We start from the raw sequence: 23,462 nt of genomic DNA on the forward strand, positions 1-23,462 counted from the left end.
GTAGTATTGTTGTTGCCGCCACCGCCATGTCGTAGAGACGCTGTGTTTTGTTGTTAAAACGAAAATACTTTGTTTGGTCTTCCAAAAGAGGACACAACTAGAAATCAGTGGTTACGTTGTATTTACAACACTGTTCCAGAACAGTTCAACCCAAATATTTAGATGTGAGCAACGCATTTTACGCTTGTTGTTTGTCATTTCTCCGATCACAAATGCAGACATGGTTTTATGTTTACGCGGCGCGATGCAACGCAACGCGTAAAAAGACAGTATAAGTCATTATAATCAGTAATTATGTCCCCACTGGATGCAACAAATGCCTCGTTTATAAAGGGTTTTAATCTTTTTGTCACATCGCTCCGGGACACGGCATCACAGTATGCTAGGGGCGTAACATTTCCGTCACACGCTTGAGGTATTCGGCCAATCACAACGCACTGGATAGCTGGCCAATCAGAGCACACCTCACTTTTCAGAACGATGAGCTTTGTAAAAATCGATGGTGGTTTGGAGAATGGATTGATGGGAATAGGCTAGGATAGGAAAGGATAGGATAGGATAGGATAGGATGGGATGGGATGGGACAGAATAGAATAGAATAATCTGTCCACTGTAACCCTTTAGAGGATAAGCAGTTTTCAGGATGGAGTCGATGGACAGATAGATGGACAGATGGATATGAAATAATAATAAAAATAGTGCTTAATAAAAGCCTAAACATACTGCTTAACATCCGTTTTTGTGTTCCACAGAAGAAAGAAAATCATGACACAAAGGTAAATGATGACAGATTTTTCATTTTTGGGTGAACCATCCCTGCAACTGCGGACAAACTGCTACGGATGTTCATTACAAAGGGATTACAAGCCACACACTTGTAAATCCTAGTGTTATTCAAAGGGAATCAGACTTAAAAAGATATTTGTTTCGTCCTCTTTTATTCGTCCTCTTCATTTACTGAATGAAATCCTCAAAAGAATAACGAAGAGGAGTCTGTTTTGAAATGTGTGAAATGCAGATGTCCTCTGCTGAACCGCCACTGAGGACTCGACTCTGTATCATCCAGAAAACACACATGCGCTCAAGGCCACAGAGAGAGTCGGCGATTCAGCAGACGCACGTGGAAGCCATTCAGCTGGCTGTCTGAACCAGAATGCCTTTTTCACACCAGCCATCTGTGAATTTATCACTGACATCCATTAAAATGATATGCGCCTCCAGAAAGCGTCTGAAAAACGAGCTGTTTGCTGTAGCGCCAGGTCAAAGAACCGCACGATCCAGCTCGCCAAGACTTTTAATCAAACTAAACACCAGCACTGGGGAAGATCCAGAAAACATCAGTCACAGTTTGCAGATAAGTCTGTTTCTACAGACGGTTCCCAGTGGAATTTTATGACATGCCTGAGAAAGCAGGTGCAAATTCAGACATACGAACACCTACTGTATTAAATGTGAATGGAAATTTGGCTTCATTGAGCGTATTCAGAGTACACTTTCTTGAAGTCATTCACAAACTGGAAAATCCATCCGAAAATTTCTTGGGAGTCTTGATCCAAAGGCTCTCCGAATTTTATCTGTGGAAGAAAAATGAACCACATGAACAGTGATGCTGTTTATTCATATATCGCTTTATGCAATAAAAATTGCTTCATTGCTTGTAAAATATTTGTTAAAAACCTACATTTCTAGTGTGAACACTGATATTGTCACGTTTATTCCTATATCACTTAATACAATAAAAATTGCTTCATATTGTAATTGTTAATGTCTAATTGTAAGTCAAAATATAAATACAAATATTTTTATATATTGTGTAGCATTATTTTTATACATAAATATAAAATACATTAATAGTAGTATTTATAAATATATATTTATATAAAATGTTATTAATAATAGAAAGCTTTTTAAAAAATATTTTTAAGTATGTATTTTTCAACTTATTTGGTGTCTACTAACAGTAGTAGGCAAAAGATAACACATCGTTCAAAATAAAAAAAAAATAAAAAAAACAACAAAATCAAATATTAAAAAACTAAAAATTGACAGACAATTGTTAATATCCTGCACTTCTAGATACTTTGCAAATATTGGTTGAAAATGTGAATTTTTTAACCAACTAATGCTTTGATCCACCGTGCAATTACATTCATACCTGCAGACACCAGAAATGCCAGATTTATAACCGTAATGCTGAAAAACGAAATAGACTATATAATGGCCAAAAAACCTGTTTTATTTCCAATCACTCTCAGTTTCTCTCTTCATCCTAGCTCTGTTCTCCCCATTATTTCTGGCTCAACAACCCCAAGTTGCTGTTTGCTGTTTTTTGCCCAAGACTGAAAGTTTGGGCTGTAATTGTGAAACTAAAGCGATTCTCATCCTGGCAGGAAACTCGCTCCTCATCCTGTCAAGCTCACAATAGGCTGAACTACTCGCAGTCTTTATGGATGGTCTTGAAGAAAATTGGGACAGTTGGGAAATACATAACACATTACAAACAGAGGAAAAGGACTCTTCTTAAGAATTCGTTTTTTATTATTAAGAAAGCTGTGTATATTTTGGCCCTGATTCAGTCCAGCTGGGCTTTTATTGCAAAAAGCAGTTACATTGTTTTGTTTTCTCTCAGAAATAAGTAGAAACATAGCACATACACAGCTGTTCAGAAGTTTGGGGTCTTGCGCTCACCAAGGCTGCATTTATTTTATTAAAAATACAGTATTTATAGTAATATTTTGAAATATTTTTACAATTTAAAATAACTGTTTTTTATTGTAATATATTGTAAAATGTAATTTATTCCTGTGATGTAAAGCTGAATTTTAAGCGTCATTACTCCAGTCTTCAGTGTCACATGATCCTTCAGAAATCATTCTCATATGCTGATCTGCGGATTTTACATTTCTTATTATTATCAAAGTTGAAAGCAGTTGTGCTGCTTCATATTTGTGCTGAAACCGAGATAGATCGTATTATTCATTTTTCTTTTTCTTTGATGAAAAGAAAGTTCAAAAGAACAGCATTTATTTGAAATAGAAATCCTTTGAAACATTATAAATGTCTTTACTCTCACTTTTGATAAATTTAATGCATTCTTGCTAAATAAGGAAATATTACTTTATTTCAAAAACAATCTTACTGACCCTAAACTTTTAATCGTTAGAGTAAATCATGATGTAACTTGAAAAATTTCTGAGGTGTCACATGTACTGAATTTCAGGATTAACTTGGATTACATTTACCCAGAAGGCCATAAAATGACAAAATTAGCAAACCAAAATGTATTTTGCTTTATAGAGCTGCAATGAATTTTTCTATATATTGTTTCTGTATGTTGTGTATTATTATTATTATTCTTTTTTTTACAAATATTTTAGTTAAAAAAACTTTTTTATTATTGATAACAATTTTACTTTTTATATTTTTATTTTTGTATTTATTTTCTTTATTTAATAATAATTTCTAATAATAATAATAATAATAATAATAATTTGATGTCTACTAACTCTGGTTTTCAGTAGCCAAAGCAAATAACAAATATTTTTTAAAAATCTAAATGAAAGCAAACAAATATCCAACAACAAAACAATGAAAATAAATAAACATTTTTTTTTTAAATGTTTAATTTTTAGTTGCTTTGCTAATTTTTGTTGCAAATTCACCTCTGGGCCACTGTAGGCAATCTTCTGTGCTCATAACATATTTATTGATATAAACAAACCATGGACATCATAAAGAGCTTATCACAACACTTATCTCAAACCAGCATCCTGTCCCTCACAGTGAGACCAAAAAAAAAGCCCAGTGTAACCTTGATGAATGGGTGGGCTGAAATATTTTCCCCTCTTCTACCTCAGTCCACCTGGCACAGATAAGCAGAGAAAGGCCAATCTCCAGATAGCCGGAGATCCCGGCCCATCCGTCTCCCAAAGCAACACAACAGAAGATATTGAAATAATAACTCAAGGATTACCAATATGTCAGTGTAGAGCTTCCTCATCTCCTCACTCCTCTTCATCAGCTGTTTGAGATCAGCCTCATGCTTCTCAATGGCCGCCTAGAGCCGGAGATAAAGGAAGAGGTGTTATGGCTGCGCTTTCTCCTTCTTTTCGTTTTTGGAGAAGTAGCACTAGAATTCTTAGCACTACCAGCCTCAGAGGCTTTTGATTACCAGTATTTCTCTCCAACCAGACTGCATCAGAAAAGCTTTAATACAGTGAAAACGTGTATCAAACAAGCAGCTCTCAAGAGCCTGTGCTTTATACAAGCTAGATTAACTTCCTTTCTCTGTGGAGTCGTTCAAGAATAATGCAGTGCATAGGATTTTTTTAAAAAACAGCCTGGCTGGTCTTTTCAGTATAATGAAAAGGAATAAGCACAGGGGCTGTCAAGGTCCAAACTGAGTAAAAACCAGCATAAAAGCATCATAATGTGTCATGTGACTTGCTATTCTTCTGAAGTCATATAATAGCTTTGTGTGAGGAAAAGACCAACATTTGAATCATTATTCAGTCAGAGAAGTAGCTTTGTCCAGTTTGAGTCATACTTTTGAATTGGATCTTTTGATCCAGTCTGACTGATTCTTGAGTGAATCACAGAATCACTGATCTGGTCACAGTGATTGAGAGCTTGCTTGAAGAGAAGATTATCAAGGAATTACTAAAATCGCAATGACTTAGAATATATCACACAATATATTTTTTTTCACAATACTTTTATGGTGCTATTGCATTCTTTTTGGAAAGGAAAAAAGCTTCAGTCCCCATTCATTGTTACTGACTAGTACATAATTCAAAATGTTTCACCAAAGAAACTTCTAGAAACACAGAAGAAAAAGGCATTATTATCCATGTTTTCTTTCAAAAAGGTTGACATTTGGATCATTATTCACTGAGAGAATTAGCTGTGTCCAAATTGAGTCATTCTTTTGAATCTTTGAATCCAGTTCACACAGTTAATCTGATTGATTCTTGAGTTCAGCTCACTGAATCAATGATCTGGTCACAGTTCTAATCTTCAGCTCGCTTGACGATTAGAAAATCAATCAGACTAACGACTTAACTTTCAACGATGTAGAATATATCACACAATATATTTCTTTTTATGTTTTAATGATACTTTTATGGTGCTTTTGAAAAGGAAAAAAAAGCTTCAGTTCCCATTCATTGTTATTGACTAATAACAATGATTCAAAATATTCCAGAGAAAAACTAATTAAATCACATTAACATGCCATTAATACCAATGTTTTCTTTCAAATTCATAATGAATTCAAGTAACTTGATTATGTGATACAATACAGCAAACATAATTGGTTATTGGGGAGGGGACGTATCCAAAGCACATCAACTGGTCACTGGGGGTTCCTCAGGGATCAGTTCTTGGATCCCTCCTCTTCTCCATATACACAACATCACTGGGTCCCATCATACAGGCACATGGCTTCTCCTTTCTTGGTTTTCTCTGATGCACTAACTCTGCAGCAGCACTTCTTCTTCGGTCGTCTCTCTGATGCGCTCACTCAACCAAGCGCTCTAACCACAACCTTGCCCCTCCCCACCCCCCAACCATTTGAATTTCTGTAGGCGGGACTTATGTGTAATGAAATTCTAATGAGCCGCTTTGTGATATCACAAAGCCCGGAAAACAAACGCTGTAGTCCAAACGAGCCGTTTGTTGTAGTTCTTGAAAAGGGATTTTTAAAAAACTAAATATCTCTATTTGGAGTGGACTTTGAGATTTGTAACTTTCTAGATCTTTTTAATGCCCAAACATACACACTACACACTGACTACAATTAAAAAGTGAAAACGCATAATAGGACCCCTTTAATGTATTCCCCACTTGTAAGTCGCTTTGGATAAAAGTGTCTGCAAAATGGCTAAATGTATTTGTAAATTACCTTTAAGTCTTTGAAGAATTTGGGGTGCTGATTGACTTCATTTTTACTTTTACTGTATGTTTTCCTGTACTGAACGATCTTCTGAAATTCATTCTTCACTACTAAATGGTGACAAAAGGGGAAAAAATATGTGATTAAGGACATTTATAATGAACCCCCTACACTCTATGAACTCAATAGCAATGCCTTTATGCATTAATGCACAAACAAAGCCAAGCAGCATCAGGTTTGAATGTAATGCTCAACTGATTAAAAAGTTATAAACTGTATGAAATGCTTGACCATGCTTGAATAAAGCAGTGAAATTGTGATATTCTGTAATCAAATGTGCTCAATCAAGCATCCCTTTCTGAAACACTGACATCTACAAACGAGTTTAGTGCAGCAGCATCACAAAATACATCTGATGAGAGCGTCCACGTACCGTCCACCTCTGCTGTCAGACCTTTAACCGAAGCTGCAGGAAAACCACAGAAACACACAATCAGAAGGCATTCGATCAAATCAGCCCCAAAAACATCTATCACATCTTCCCTTGCAATTCAATTTTGATTAGAGTACCTCCAGGAACAGTCTCAAATTCCGCAAGCTCCAGGAAAAAGGTGGCCAAACGTGGTTCTCGCAACATGATCTGCTCCACAAGGGCATGCAGCAAGGTGAAATTCCGATTGTTCCCGCGCAGCTGAGAAAGCTGGGAAAAGGAGGGAAAAATAATGAATGTGTTTGTGGAAGTTTTTCCATGCACCTGTGCTTGAAAATTGATGATACATGTGCTCTCCCCAAAACCTATGTAGACAGCATTTTAAGGCATTGTAGACACTTATTTTGATTTATCCAAAATGCAGTGAAGTCAGTCCCACAATTGCATTGTGACAACCTCAATGGAAAAAAAAAATACATTTAAGATGGCAGATGAGGTGACAGAAATTACTACAAATACATGTTATGCAATAAATATATTCCATTCATTACTAAAAAAAGCAAATTAAAAAAACATATTATATGAAATGATAATAACAAATAAATATTTTATTGAATAAATAAATTAAATTAATAAATACTGTACAAATATACATACATTCATACATACATATACAAAATAACTGGTTAAAATACAAATAAATAAATAAATAAAAAGATTTAAAATATAAATATTAAAATAAAATATACAAAAAAACATATTTTATTTCAGCTAGTTGACAAGGCAACATTTCCCATTTTTTTATTTAGTTTAACATGATAAAATAACTAAAACTGAAATAAAAATGTATAAAAACAATATAGACATATAAAAACTAAAAATGACAAAAACACAACAAAATTACTAAAACTTTAACTAAATTTAAAATGAAAATGGAAAATGGAAAAATGAAAACTTGATATATTAATAATCAATATATTAATTAAAACTATAATGGTATTGGTATCTCAGTTATATAAAAATAACACTCCAATATACTAACAATAATTTCTATTGGAATCAATTGACTGTCAAGTACAAAGTGCTATTTGTGTAACAGTTGCCAATGTAGAGTGTTACAATCTGATCACTTTTAGGTTCAATAACAGTCAGGATGCTTCCTTAGAAGGCAGCTGTCTATGTAGGCAGCGGTTGGGAACAATTAGGAGGAGGTCTGGGAACGATTGGTCTTTTATCCCCAATCAAATATCCCATCTGTCCTGAAGGTATTGGAGGTAAACAGATATTTATCTTGGGTGTGCATTTGTGAGAGTTTATGCATGCATCTTTGAATACCAATATCTTGCCCAAGGCCAGATAAAGAGTGAGGTTTGACAATTCAACACCCACATGCATATTACCATCAGCTAAAAATGGAAGAAGATAACGTCCTTGTACCGAAGCGCACCTCTATTGTGCACATGTGAAAAAAACGTTAACATTTTTACAAAAGGATCTCCTTGACATCTCAAAGGTTCTGCTCTCTGATTAACCACAATGCAAATATTGTCGAGTGCCGCAGCCTCACGCGAGTGCTTTTTATTAAAGATTGAGAATTTGTACAGTAAGCTAAATGGTGATAATGATAAGTGATAAATGCATGTCTTGATCATGCAGAAGATTTGTGAGAGTTTATGCATGCATCTTTGAATACCAATATCTTACCCAAGGCCAGAGAAAGAGTGAGGTTTGACAATTCAACACCCACATGCATATTACCATCAGCTAAAAATGGAAGAAGATAACGTTCTTGTACCGAAGCGCACCTCTATTGTGCACATGTGAAAAAAACGTTAACATTTTTACAAAAGGATCTCCTTGACATCTCAAAGGTTCTGCTCTCTGATTAACCACAATGCAAATATTGTCGAGTGCCGCAGCCTCACGCGAGTGCTTTTTATTAAAGATTGAGAATTTGTACAGTAAGCTAAATGGTGATAATGATAAGTGATAAATGCATGTCTTGATCATGCAGAAGAAATATAGCTGCTAATTCAAAAAAGTTTCACACTTATCCAGCAGTAAAGTGAATAACCCAAGCACTTAAAATTAATGAAGTGATACGTGCTAAACACAAACACTCCTATCTCAATTGAATCTTTTTAAAGTAAGAACATGTAAAGCAAGTACTCATGCCACAGAAACCAGCATGCTTGTTTAAGAGCGACTGTTTCAACTGCTCTCCGCAGAGAACAAGAGCGGAGATCTATCAGGCTCTCTAGACCTGTTATTTGTGGTAATGCATGTAGACATGAAGCCACTGCGACAATTTCAGCTGCAGCTAATTTAAAACTCAGAGGGAGCTAAATGGCGATCTTCAGATGGGTGGAAATGGGGCCTGTTCTCTGTTTCTAGGTTGTGTTGTTTACGATTTCAAACCCGAACCCATTCTACAAAACTAAAAGATGACCAGGAGGAATCAAAATACACTGTTTGTTCAAAGCATAGGCTTAGTTCAGACACATTGTGTGGTATCATCTAAAAAATCTAAATATATGAATGTGTTTTATAATTTTACTAAAATCAGATTTTTGTATATTTGGTGGCTTCTCTTGACTACGCAATAAATAAATAAATGCATACACCACTGTTCAAAAGTTTGGAGTCAGTAAGATTTTTTACATTTTTTTTATTACTTTTATTCAGCAAGGACACATTAAGTTGATCAAAAGTGACGGTGAATCCTTCTACATTGTTACTATTGTAATGATATTGTATTGTATTGAGCAGCAAATCAGCATATCAGAATGATTTCTGAAGGATCACGAGACACTGAAGACTGGAGTAATGATGCTGAAAATTCAGCTTTACATCACAGAAATAAATTACATTTTAAAACAAATTCAAATAGAAAACTGTTATTTGAAATTGTAATAATATTTCACAATATTACTGTTTTTACTGTATTTTTAATCAAATCAATGCAGTCTTGGTGAACAAAAAGAGACTTCTTTCAAAAACATTTAAACGTCTTACCGACTCCAAAATTTTGAAAGTTATTTTATTTTATTTTATTTATTTATTCATGTGATGATAAAAAGAGCACTGGGATATTTAAGAAACATAAAACAACAGTTATTTATATAGTTTAGCAGTCATTATACAAACATACTTGACCATAAATTGCTACAATTCACTATATTCCAGAAGGTTGTTTGGTCTGGAAATCCTGTTTGGTCTCAAATTCGCTTTAAACAGTGCCATACAGTAAGTTCAAATGTTAATATAGATTTAAGAATAAATGTGCAAAGTTCTTCAAATTTCATATACCGATAACAAAAAAAGAAAGATATATTAAATGATAAAATGCCTTTTATTTTTTTGAAAATGTCATGATGACATGGCACCCATGGCAGGGTGTTTCATTAATCGCAAAAGTTTTAATTCATCACTCTAAAATAAGCATGCAGTTATGATCTATGTCATATTTCTATGGATGAAGTGCAGGGGGGCTGCACTCAGATCCTCATTAGCAAAGGAGGAAGTCATTCAGCTTATGGTGCAAGTGCCCTTAAATCTTGCCACTGAGGAACTGGGTTTCAAGCACCTGGCTGCAAAAATCGATACAAATTATCTGCGTTTCACTAGTGACTCAGCGAGCTCTAAAAAAAGGCCATGCCGTGTGGCTAATGAATTGGGCCGCTGCGGCAATAGTTTGTAGAGTCAAACAACAAAGAGAAACTCGCTGCGTGGCACATCTGATTTGTGTAGTGGGTGCAGTCGTATAAACATGAGTAAAAGCATAGGGCATAGTGGCAAGTACGTCACGATATGACACGCCACAAGATGCCATGCAATGCATCATAATAGAGTGCAACAACAGGGTTTTGGAAGCAAAAAACGTATTAATATTCTCCCTAACTGATTTTTAACAATAACTTTTTTAAGACAGATTGTCCATGATCCTTGCAGTTCTTTCAATTTCTGGAAACATCTGGAAACGCAGCAGCAACCATCCACTCCTATACAGCTTTGTGAATAATGTAATTGAGTCAGTCTCTCTACACTCTCAAACGATTTATATATTTATTTATTTATATGTGGATATATTTGAATACATTTACAATATATTGTATTTTGTCCTTTGGAAACAATATCAACAAAACATATTAATAAAAAAATCTAAATATTCAATGCAATATTATAAGAAAAGGAGTCGCAATATGGGTCATAAGACTTTATGATGTTTTTAAAAGAAGTCTATTATGCTTGCCAAGCCTGCATTTATTTGATCAAAAATACAGTAATATTATGAAATATTATTACAATTTAAAATAACTGTTTTCTATTTGAATATATTTTAAAATGTAATTTATTCCTGTGATCAAAGCTGTATTTTCAGCATCATTACTCCAGTCTTCAGTGTCACATGATCTTCAGAAATCATTCTAATATACTGATTTGCTGCTCAAGAAACATTTCTGATTATTATCAATGCTGAAATCAGTTAAGCTGCTTCATATTTTGGTGGATCTTTATTTTTTCAGGATTCTTTGATGAATAGAAAGTTCAAAAGAACAGAATTTATTTAATATAGAAATCTTTTGTAACATTATACATAAATAAAATGTTTGTGCTTCACCAGTCAGAATATAAAAGCATTTAATAAATAAATAAATAACCAACCATTCTAAATCTCTTCACTGTCACTTTTGATCAATTTAACACATCCTTGCTGAATAAAAGTATTAATTTATTTAAGAAAAAACATGTTTTTGAATGGTAGCGTATGTGAGAGGTGGTATTTCAGGAGATGTGACTATTTGGTCAGCTCGTTTGTGTGCAAAGCTGTGCGTTTGACACAAAGTGACCAAAAATAGAGACTGCTAATGACTGAAAACTGGAAAACCTGCATTATTTTGAAAAATCTCATCCCATATTGTTAGTTCAATCCTCAATGCTGAAACCAACAACTGGATCAGAAATGAGAACCGGTGAAAAAAAGAAAGAGAGAAATAAACCCAGCAGATGTTTGTCCTGTATGCCAATAAGAAGTTTTATTAGCCCTGGCTCTCCTCGCCATCCCCCACAGGTCATTTGCTGGCGGTTGCAGGTCTTACCTTAGTTAAGGATGAGAGGCGAAATCCCTTGGCCCTGTCCTTGCCCGCGTTCTGGTTGAGGTAATTGCCCAAGACCAGAAGGTACTCCAGCACTCTGACAAACGAGTCACAAGTCCACAGCTGCTGGCACATGCGGATCTTCTGGGTAATCAGCTGCAAGACAAACACAGAGGCCAGAACATGTCATCTCCAACTAATCGAAGCGCAAACTTTTTCCTGCCTCTCACTTAACAGCCGTCGGCACTTAAGCGCAGCCGGATTTCTCAGAGGTCCTGTTGACACAGACCGTTCCTGTCAAGTGTATGTCAGCGCCTACACAGGAAGTGCTTTTATTTATTATTTGAAGCTGGAACGAAAGTTAAACCTGAGGATTGGTAGCCATCGTGTTAAGGGGTTCTTGCTGAAGTAACAAGTACCAGGTACAATCAATGACTACCATCCGTCAACAAGGCACTTTTTACAAGAGTGCTTGACAAGAACACGTGCTAAATCAAAACTCTGGAACAGAATGGTATATGACTAAGGTTAATATTACAGAAAACAACGCCAGTGAACTACAGTGGATGATCAATTAACAACTTCAAGTCAACATGAAATCAAAATTGATGCTATTTACTTCCTTAATGCACGTTCCTGGTGTTCTTGTGCATGCTGCCTTTCTAATCGTTTATCAGAATATAACGGCTTGTTTGGCCTCTGAAACACTGTTCAGCTGATGCCAACTTATAGAAAAATTATAGCTATTTCAGCATTGTTTTAGGCTATGTTGTAAGTAATGCTGCTTTTCTAAAAGCTAGTTAATGCAGTAAATTATGAATGAATGAATGAATGAATGATGTATTTATATAGCGCTTTATTGTGTATTGTTGTACACCTAAAGCGCTTTACAATCATATGAGGGGGTCTCTCCTCAACCACCACCAGTGTGCAGCATCCACTTAAATTAATTATAGCCAAATTAATGCTGGATAATAAAATAAAAGCTAACGTGATAGAAATAATAATAATCATTATTATTATTATTATCATTATTAGCATTATTATTATTATACAGACAGTGCATTAATACCAGATGCATACTATTTACACCATGACAGTTGTCTAGATATAAAACGTTAGATTCAGTCTGATAAGTTGCATTTGTGAACACTAAACTCACAGTGATACAGACTGAATGTGTAATATTCCCAGAACCACACTGGAGTACTTCCAATTAAGTTCACCAAATTAGATACACCATATTCATTCAGGCAGTCTGATTTACATTCCTATTAATACCTCAGGAAACAAGTTTATGGTACTCTTGGGGAAAAGCCCTTGTGATTATCCAAGATAAACAGGTAAGACTGAAAGGTATTAAATAATTGCCAAAGCTGTTTGCGGTATTAGTTATTTTCCAAGCCCTATATCAAGCTGAACCCCTGAGTAAAGAGCAACAGCGAAGACAGCAACCAAAGGAGAAGCTTGATTTGATGTCTACGATCTATGAGACAAACTGTCAGACCATATGCCCGTCTGTTTCCATCGCAGCCTTCCCTCTTGCTCACAGACTCAATCAACTTCCTTCCAGCCCTCTGCTTGATTTCTACCTGGTTATTCACACCCTTAAAACATTAATTTGACCAAAGCTAGCAATGCTAATCAAGTCCCAGTGGGCAGAAACTTCAGCTAAGCTTCTTTCCAACACTCCACACGAGTGATCTTCTTGCATTTTTCACTCAAACTCCTGCGTTTCGCTCCCCACGTGAGCTCTTGGAGCATAACACGCTCTCTGTTTACTAAAAGCTCACAATGCCACAAGGAGTTAGCATTCCTCAGAAAGCTCTGAGACAAAAAACAACACACCTAGAGAGCTCTTTGGTATTCCCCACTCTAAGCCAGAGCAATTTTCCACCCTAGCACCCAGCCTGTCAGATGGTGGGTAAATCCGCCTTAATGTTACAGGTTTAAAAAGTCAACCATGTCAGACAATCCCATGGATTTAATGGCGACGGTGGAAACAGAATGCTGGGTACTTGTTTGGGAACTCTTAACAATGGAGGACCTTTTCAAGGGGTCCAAACTGAGATACAGCATAACATTTTCAGACACAAATAGCATTGATCTTAAAGGGCTATAGTTCAGCCAGAAATGATCATTACTCCTCCTCAAGTCGTTCTAGACCTGTATGCCTGTATTTCATTCTTCTGTGAAACACCAAGCTAGGTCCAAACAACAACAAAATTGAACCCCATTGACTTTCATTATTTGGACATTTTTCAGATTTCATTTTCTTGTTCCACAGAAAAAAGGAAGCCATGCACGAGGATGAGTAAACATCAACCTATTTCAATGTGCTTTTTGGGATATTGCAAAACGAATAAACGCCAAGACGTGCATAAATTCTAAAAATGTGCATTCAAAAATTTATTTGAAGAGGATATATTTTTATCCAATAAGAAAATATGTGCATAAACTATGATGGAAGCACATTTACTGAATATATTCTGCTATGTGCATCAAAAACGTTGCGATGGGACAGCGTAACTGGACTAACCAGCGGACTGATCTCGTTGCACAGCATCTGAAATGTTGTTTTGGTCATTCTGAAATGCCTGAGCCAAAGTCTATTGTCAAAGTGGTTCAGTATAATTACACTACTGCATTCCCAAACAGCAGGCATCCGCCTCCGAAAGCACGATATCATGGCCGCATTTATTGCATTTTGCCTTCATGCTCTGAGTGCAAATAATTTATTATATACGAAGAAGACTCAGTGGCTTCTCCTACTGCAGCAAATTACTACTTCTTAGTGATGTTTGGCACCAGTTTATCTCGAAGTTACGATTTTGTTCTCTTCGTCTTGTTGGATGGAAACGGTACTTTATTCGCAAATGTTTTATGCGATATTCCAATTTTGTGCATAAGTTAAGTTAAATTCACTGGATTCGATGGAAACAGCTAATGATGACAGAATTTTCAAACTTTTGTGAATTATTAATTTATCCACCCTCATGTCGTTCAAAACCTGTAAGACTCCTGTTGAACACAAAATAAGATATTTTGAAGAATGTTGGTTCCTAAACAGTTTCGGTTCCCATTGACTTCCAAAAATACTTTTCCTTTAACATTATGTTCCTTTAAAGTGAACATGAAATCAAAATAGACCCAATTTATTTGCTGCAAACACGTTCATCAGTGCAGTTATTCCAAAGAATCAATAATAACTCACTCTACCTTTGAAATTACTTTCCTTTTGAGCTGACAAGACCATAAATAATTTACATTTTCTAATTAAATAAATAAATACCTAAAAACGTAATTATTTTAGACTTCTGTTGTAAATCATCTAAAATCTAACATCTTTCCAACACTAACGGAGTAATTTAATCAAATAAAGGTTACCAGAAAAACAGCAAATAGTGGAAGATTTGGTAAAAGAAGCATTTTCAGACCTGAAAGTGTTACCATGACATTATCTTGTCAATTTTGACATATACTAATAATGATATTAATGATAAATAAATTAACATTTGTTAGGTAATGTATTAAGGATGAACATGAATTAATGAACAATATTATATTTATGAATTAAAATGAACCTAAATTAATAAATGCTGTAAAAAGAAGTTTGTTCAATGTTAGTTCATGATATTTAAGGCATTGGCTAGGTTAGGAATTGAACCTTGTAAAGTGTTATAGAAATATAGCAGTTTATAATAAAGTCCCATTAGTTAATGTTAGTTTATGCATTAAAGTAAGTAACAATGATCAACTAATTTGTTACAATATTAATTTATTTTTTAACATTAGTTAATAAAAATACAACTGTTCATTGTTAGTTTATGTTTGCTCAGGTCAATTAAATAATTAAAAAATCTTTTGATTTTAGCATTGCATTTATTGTATGTTGAAATCAACAATAAGTAAGATGACAAAAAGTATTTTTCATGGTCAAGTAATGATATTAATAAATGGAATTATATTGTACAGTGTAACCAAAATATTACATTAAGAAACTAAAACAGTTTCAAATGTCGTCTGATGCTGCCTTTCAAACGTATTAAACAGCATTACATGTGCCCCGTCAGAATATTTAGTTTAACATTTAGTCAAAGGGCTCATGTATATTTTAAAAACGAGATCAGTCATGGTGATGCCACCAGAAACCCATTCTGTTTAGACAGATTTTAATATGCATGGAAAATGGGAGAATAAATAAATAAAAGTAGCTGAGGTTGTCAAACGAAATGCTATGTGCATGTGCATTTTCAGGGTTTCTGCAGGTTTTATGAAGGTAAAATTAAGACTTTTTTTAAGATCAAGTAAAGAAAATTTATGGAATAAACTGAAAGGGAACACAATGCGGCAATATTTTCGGTAAATGTTTGGGAGTGCAGAATGAGTTGTATTAGCAGTATTAACAGTTTTAAAATACAGCTTCCAACAGATCTTTTTAATTGAACGCGCTCAGGACAGTTGGACATTGCGGTGGATCAGAGGTAAAAAATGATATAAATACTGTTCAGTTTATTGCACAGACTGATCGTTTCATGACTTAAGACCTCAATGTATCGTCACGAGCCGCAGGGTTTAATTTGGTTTTGTCTGTGTATGTTCTTCAAAACATCATTTTACAGAAAACAAGAATTCATTAATTTTACATCTCAAGTAAACGTATTTTGATTTAAGGATGTTTACATATTTGAACTGGAAAACAAGACATGAATACTAAGGAAGACATATATATATATATTTTTTAATTTTTTTTTTTTGCAGTGCATGCAACATTCAATGCCATAACTTTAAGACTTTCTGCTCCAATTTAAGACCATTAAAGGCCTTGATTTGTAGAAGGGTGAATTTAGACTGTTTAAAACCTGCTGAAACCCTGATTCTCACTATTGACACAAAAGTGTGAGCAATTTAAATGACTTCCGGCATCTTTGATTACAATCGGTGACACGGCCGAGCACAGCAAGGTGGACAGAACAGCAAAATCTGCTAAAATAGCTGTCAATTTCCTGAGGTGAAGAAGTAAGCCCTACTGACACCCCGAATGCTGAGTCAAGCCGATTTCGATGCCGTATAACACCCATAACCTCTGGAAAAATCCCATACGCGTCCATGATCCTGACCTCCACACTTACTGGCTTAAACTTCCAGCCGGTATATAATCATCTGTTCACACAGAAAAGCTTGTGAAGATCAATGTCACGTCTTTGCATCCCATTTCAGAGCACAGAGTGAACGTAACATCAGAATGAAATGTATTCAATGGTGCAGAACAGAAGAGCAAGATGGTTATAGAGAAACTCAAATAAAAACTAACTTTTGAGATGCGCTGAAAGTACAAGAGGGATTTCAACCTTTTTTTACTCACAGGTAGAACAAGCATTCAGAGTGCTCTTTGGGCTACATCTCCTCCTGCCCACCACTACCTCTCTCTAACTAATAAATGACTTGAAGGAAATTTGCCATTAGAAACTCCTTCAGCCCACTCTAAGTGCTGATTCGTTGCGAACAGAACCTCTGTGTATTAATGCATGCTTCTTTTTTTTCACCTCAAGTCCATTTCATTTATTTTTCTGAGCGCCTGCTGTCTGCCAAGATTATCTTTTGCATTAGTAAATGAGCTTTTTATTCTTTCTCTTTGTTTTTTCCCTCTCCGTTCAGCTGTGTGCCTCGGGAGCCACCTTTGCGAAGCTTCAATATTGATTTCCTCCAGACGTACTGTAAGACTTGAGTTCACATGAGATGGTTTTTCCATAAACAAACTTTCATATGTTTCTTCTGTCAATCATAATCATCAGTGCAGTGTGGTGCTAACTGCAAAATAAAATGCCAGCGTGCACACAAACATGCAAATTAATACATATACACAAGCACACTGCTTATTGTAACTTAAAAGTAATAATGAATGCATCCAAAAGAGCCTCTCTTTCTGAAATAAATGCATTCTATACTGGCAGCTTATTCTGAATGTGCCCTATCGGTAAGCAATTCAGCAGAGTTCAGAGAATAAGAGACGGGGAAAGCAAGAGAAACAGAGACAGGCCGACACAAACATGGCTGACAGGTGCATATGAGGTGTTTGTAATGCGAGTCTGACCGGTGTGAGGTCCTCCATACAGATGGGCAGCTCTCGCATCGTGAGCAGCAGGTCCAGACGGGCGCTGAGGTTCGAGATGTTGCACATCTGAGGAAGACGTGATATATCATAAGACGGCATGGACAATGTCAACACTGTAAAAAAAGACTGTGAATTTAACAGTAAAAGACTGTAAAAATGCTACAGTAAAAACCTGTTAAATGGTTAACGGTAAATTCCCCTACTATATACGATTAAAAACTATATTGGACATTACATGTAATTTTACGGTAGTATACCGTTTTTGGAAGTGAAAAAGACCGTATAATTTACAGTGAATAACCGTAAATTGACATTCCCAGAATTCCCTGCGTTACATTTCAAATTTGATGTTGTTTTGTTGAAATAACTATGTTTCTTCTTAGTTTTTTCTTATCAGTTTTGTATATTAGGGTTGTATGTTACACCTAATGTTGTTAAATTAACGTTTATTGCATTATTTCAGTTTCATGTGTGTTACCATGATGGTGTTTAGTGTTTGTGTGAATGACACTGTGCACCTTCTATATATGTTATTATTTAAAAGCTTGCGATTCATCATGTGACTTTCTCATCACCACCTGCATTTGGTGGTTATCAGTGTATTACAAAGGTACAAAACAGATTTCAGTACTTCAGTAGGTATATTAACATTATATCAGTTAATGAAATTACGGTATTTAACTGTAAATTTAAGTTAAAACCGTAAAACCTAAAATGTTGCTATCGTATTTTATACGGTAAATTCCGGCAACCACAGTTGTGTTTTTTTTACAGTGAAGATATGCAGCTATACACATGCTCAGATTAGTACATCCAGGTAAAATAGAACATGTGCAGGTCATATTTCACACCAAAATCTAAAGCAAAACACAAGAATATATATTTTTATAAAGATTTATTTACAGCATTTGTTAATCATAATTATATATAATTAAAGTTCATTAATATTAACTAAGATGTTAATACTAACTATAAATGCTAAAAATTCAAAAGCAAAATACAAAAATTAATATTTTTATAAAGAAAAATGAAGTATTTTGGGTCCCTTTTTTTCACTATACAATAATTAATGCACAAATTTACAATATTTATTAATCACAATTAAATGCAATTAAATTTGATTAATATTAACTAAGATATTAATATTAACCTTAAATGCTATAAATTCAAAAAGAAAAGCAAAATACAAAAATGTATATTTTTTATAAAATAAAGAAGCCATCCCCATATTTTTATTCTCAGTAGTTGTTCTCTTTAGTATTACAGTGTAATAAAATGATTTATGTTTGTGTGTGTTAAAATTAGTATATATAAAGCCATACAAAAATACTACTATGTATGTATGTAAGTACTTTATCATTTAGTTTAACATACTTTTTCACATTCTAACAAAAATTAGATTTTTTTTTTCATCTTACACAAGCCCTGCGCTAGAAGATATTAGCTAAACGTTCATGAAAATAATGCAAAAAAAAAAAAAGTGTATTTGATTTTGGGGTGAAAAATTGACTTGTGACATGTTTTGTGAGATTAAGTGATACACATATTCAACGGGTTCCCAGATATCGGCTGAAACACAATCATGATGTACGCCCTCAGGTTAGATACACATATATATATTTCAAGGTAAAGACATTTATATTTCACATGTTTTATACATTATGTATCTCACATTTTAAGTGACCACCACTGTTGGAAGGTGTTCCAGTAAGAAATCATTATGCAAGGCTCATTATCCAGGAATAATATTTGCTGAAAATCATGAAAAAAATCAGATCTCTTGTATAAATCTGATCTTCAGACCTTCAGAATGGACTGGCGCTGTGATTAATGCATCACAAACGGCATATCCAGGATTTGTTCAAATGAATAAAGATTCCTCTCAAACACAAGACAGCAACTGCTGATTCTCTTATAAAATCCCTATATCCAGTCGTGTGGTTCATCTGCAGTGTGCAAATGAATGTTAAGAATTCAAACCAACAGCTGCCAAATTAAATCCCCTCATGGATTTTTCACATAATGAGGATCAGAAGAATTCAATGCACTGAGACATATGAAAATATGGCTGTGCACACATCGAGCCGACTGACTAGATGGCACAGAATCTGTAGGTAATGTATAATGTGAACTAATATACATCAAAGGTTTATATGATATGATGGTTATGGTCCCCAAATCACAAAATCTTGTGGGACGCTTTTAGAAAATGCAGAGTAATTCTCATTTATGTTGACAACAATGTCTAGATGAATATCATAAATCATTTCTATGGTATCTTAAATATATATCAAATATATATAATACTTAAAATATGAAATATACTTGAACATAAAATACAATTTTTTTAATACTTGATTGCTTGAAAATAATGTGATAATGCAAAAACATTATTATTGTACACATTTAGGCTTTTCATTATACAATTTTTTGCAATCAAATAAATTTAGAATTATGATAACACAATCTAATAATCAAAGTTGCATGAATTATGAAAGGTATCTGCGGAGAGATGTATTCGAAAAAGTACAGACAAAAATATCAATCAAATCATAAATTATTTCACTGATTAAGTGGGATGTCAGTGTGTACCTCCATCATGTACTGGTCCACCACATGCAGCTTACTCGGCTCTCCTTTATGTGATTTATACATCTCAATGTCATCTGGAGTGGGCACGTATCTGATGAAGAACACAACAAATGTAAACAGGGCAAAGCACTGAAATGCCTGCCCTAATTTAGTTGTACATCGGTCCAACCTCTCTGCTTCATTAATACTTCATAGATGCCCATTTCTAAAGCATGCACAATTCTAAAAGGATGTCACACAACCCTTGTTCCTTTTTACAGGTTGACTGCAAGCCTATTTTCTCCTCCGAGATTGCCTCTTTTTCTCTTTGCGTCTCTCCATCTAGTCCTCTATAAAGGGTGCATGCTATTCTGATTTCCACTGGCCCGAGGAACAGGGGATGATTGAAAGCCAAGTTGCAGTCAGCTTGTATAAAGTGCACAGGTAGTGAATGCTTTGGCTGTTCCTGACTTGCATCCTGTTTGAACCCGGCTCACCTCTAAAATGGACCTGTGTTCAGGTCGTTTTAGCACGTTTCGAATCTATACCACACTGACTATTTCATGAGCCCAAGGATGTTCGGATGGAGAAACCACAGCCACCTACCATTAATATTGCAACTTCTGCTGGGACCATCTCGATTAAGATTGCTTTCAGAAGCCACACTTAGATATTCGTTGCATTTGCTAAATAAATATAAATCTCTTAGTAGGTACATTAGATTATGCCTCCCGCATGCAGGTCGGCCTCCAGCAGTCATCTAAGGATGCTTCTTGCAGACAAATGCGGAGGAGAAAGCATTTCTCCAGCTTCCCTCAGGGCAACTCAAAAGTTTCCTTTTCCTCAAATACATCCGATAAAAGTTTCATAAGCAGGCTGTTCTGTTAAGAGAGCCTGGCATATGCTCTTTTATATTAGCATTAAAGAAATGCTATGGTGTGTTCCTTGACATGAACTGCCCGTGACCACTTCTCGTGGTCTCTGTGGTCTTCATTAGATCTGCCACTGGAGCATCTTACAAAACACAGTCTGCACTCTGTTCTGGTACATTTAACTGTAGTCTGCTGATCTACACTGCTGTATTTTCATTTATATTTTATAAAAGGGTCACTGACAAATAACATGGACATGCATCTTTTATTCAAGTTTCAACATTTAGGTTAAAATGTGCATGCATGTGTAGTAGATAGTGTGTATTTTTATTACTATTTAGGTTTGGCTTTTTACTGTTTAGACCTTAACAGACTTTAAAAAATATTTTTTAAAAATACAACATTTCTGTCCATTTTGGTCACAAAAAGTGCCAAAAAGTGATCAAATAATCATAACATGTTTAAAATGCCTTTAAAAGCATCTCACGCTGCTACACTACTGTTCAAAAGGTTGTGTAAGAGTTTTTTTCAAAGAAATTCATACTTTTATTTAGCAAGGATGCATTCAATTGATCAAAAGTGACTGTAAAGACTTTCACATTGTTACAAAACATATATATTTCAAATAAAACTGTTCTGTTACTGGAACATTATATTTATCAAAGAATCCTGATAATAATCAGAAATGTTTCTTGAGCAGCAAATCAGCATGTTAGAATGATTTCTGAAGGATAATGTGACACTGAAGACTGGAGTAATGATGCTGAAAAATTCACAGGAAAAAATTACATTTTAAAATATACTCAAATAGAACACAGTTATTTAAAATTGTAATAATATGTCACAAAATTACTGTTTTTACTTGTAACCGTCCATAGTCCTGTTACCATGGATTATTATTGGTTGTAGTTCTACTTCTAGAGGCTCTGCTCACCCCCTCTAACTTAAACATAAGTGTAGTAATAGAGGGAGGAGGATTGTTTGGTTAGGAGGAAGCATGGTCTTCTTCTCATACTACCTTCAATGCTGAAGAGACCAGACTGAGAAACATTTGTGTTTCAAGCTCAGTCAATGTAAGTGTTTTTCTATGTTCAGTTGGTTCTTGTATTTTTTTTTCCAATTGACTTTATATATGAATTGTAATTTGTTTATCATGTTTGCTCTATGTTGAATGTGTTTATTAGTATGCTGCTAACACTCAGTTTGTATATTGTATTCTAGAAGGACTCTTTTATATGCCCACTGTAAATATGAGAAACATTCCTATGCTAAGACTTACTATCGTGGACTGTTTGGGATTATTCACTCAAGGTCTGAAGCGGTTTGGGAGCACATGGTGGTTGGTGATTGTTTGGACAACCAGTGGACACTCATCAATCTTCATCAACATCATCATCAATGGTTACATACTGTATTTTTGATCAAATCCATGCAGACTTGGTGAGCATGAGTGACTTCTTTTAAAACATTAAAAAATCTTATGGACCTCAAACCTTTGAACGGTAGCGTATCATTGCTAAAGTTGCTAAAGCACCCAAAGATAAAAACAGACAAACTGAGTTTGTACACTAATAAAGCACAAAAAAAGTTTTTAAAAAATCAAATTCAGACAAAATCATGCACTGTTCTCCCAGATATAGTATAAATGTGATGAATCATGTGTTTTGCTATCAGATATACTGAAGACGTTCCATGAAATCTCGTGAACATAAATGTGTGCGTTTCTCCATAACAGACAGTTATCATTTAACCCTCATGTTCTGGTCATTTTGACCCGGAGAGGATTCTCTTTTTCCCAAAATGCTAGTTAATGTTATCTTATTTGACTACCCCCCACCCCCTTTTTTGTATTTTTCCACCTTGTTAAACTAGTAGTGTTTCCATTCAAAAATGACCGACCTACAAAATTGCATATCAATTTCTTGTTATGCTATAGTATTACAAAATATTGGATTCAACCTTTTTAGCAACTTGTTTTCTTTCTTTTTGGAGAAAAAAAATCTGACTTTATGGACTTTGATTTTTTTGAGTGAACATTGCCAAAACTATCCACAAATTATGCTTTTTTTCATAATTTAATCATTAATTAAATAAATAAAATAAAATAAAATAAAAAATAAAAAATTAAATTAAATTAAATTAAATTAAATTAAATTAAATTAAATTAAATTAAATTAAAGGAATTAAAGGTAAATTAAATTAAATTAAATTAAATTAAATTAAATTAAATTAAATTAAATTAAATTAAATTAAATTAAATTAAATTAAATTAAATTAAATTAAATTAAATTAAATTAAATTAAATTAAATTAAATTAAATTAAATTAAATTAAATTAAATTAAATTAAATTAAATTAAATTAAATTAAATTAAATTAAATTAAATTAAATTAAATTAAATTAAATTAAATTAAATTAAATTAAATTAAATTAAATTAAATTAAATTAAATTAAATTAAATTAAATTAAATTAAATTAAATTAAAT

General features: G+C 34.2%; 1 protein-coding gene across 1 annotated transcript in view; it reads right to left on the reverse strand.

Annotated features, from left to right (window-relative positions):
- Nucleotides 1-1,469: 1,469 nt before the first annotated feature.
- The window catches only part of LOC107687585 (formin-like protein 3), a 38,340-nt gene continuing 16,347 nt past the window's right edge, over nt 1,470-23,462 (reverse strand). The window contains exons 10-17 of the mRNA XM_016484973.1: nt 20,127-20,217; nt 17,514-17,600; nt 11,423-11,575; nt 6,464-6,593; nt 6,327-6,359; nt 5,903-6,003; nt 3,974-4,057; nt 1,470-1,574 (exon numbers count right to left, since the gene is read on the reverse strand). Of these exons, the coding sequence (XP_016340459.1) occupies nt 1,470-1,574; nt 3,974-4,057; nt 5,903-6,003; nt 6,327-6,359; nt 6,464-6,593; nt 11,423-11,575; nt 17,514-17,600; nt 20,127-20,217 (784 nt within the window). The remainder of the gene's footprint in view (nt 1,575-3,973; nt 4,058-5,902; nt 6,004-6,326; nt 6,360-6,463; nt 6,594-11,422; nt 11,576-17,513; nt 17,601-20,126; nt 20,218-23,462) is intronic.

This window comes from Sinocyclocheilus anshuiensis, unplaced genomic scaffold (genome assembly GCF_001515605.1).
Source record: "Sinocyclocheilus anshuiensis isolate Anshui unplaced genomic scaffold, SAMN03320099.WGS_v1.1 scaffold2067, whole genome shotgun sequence".
NCBI lineage: Eukaryota > Metazoa > Chordata > Actinopteri > Cypriniformes > Cyprinidae > Sinocyclocheilus > Sinocyclocheilus anshuiensis.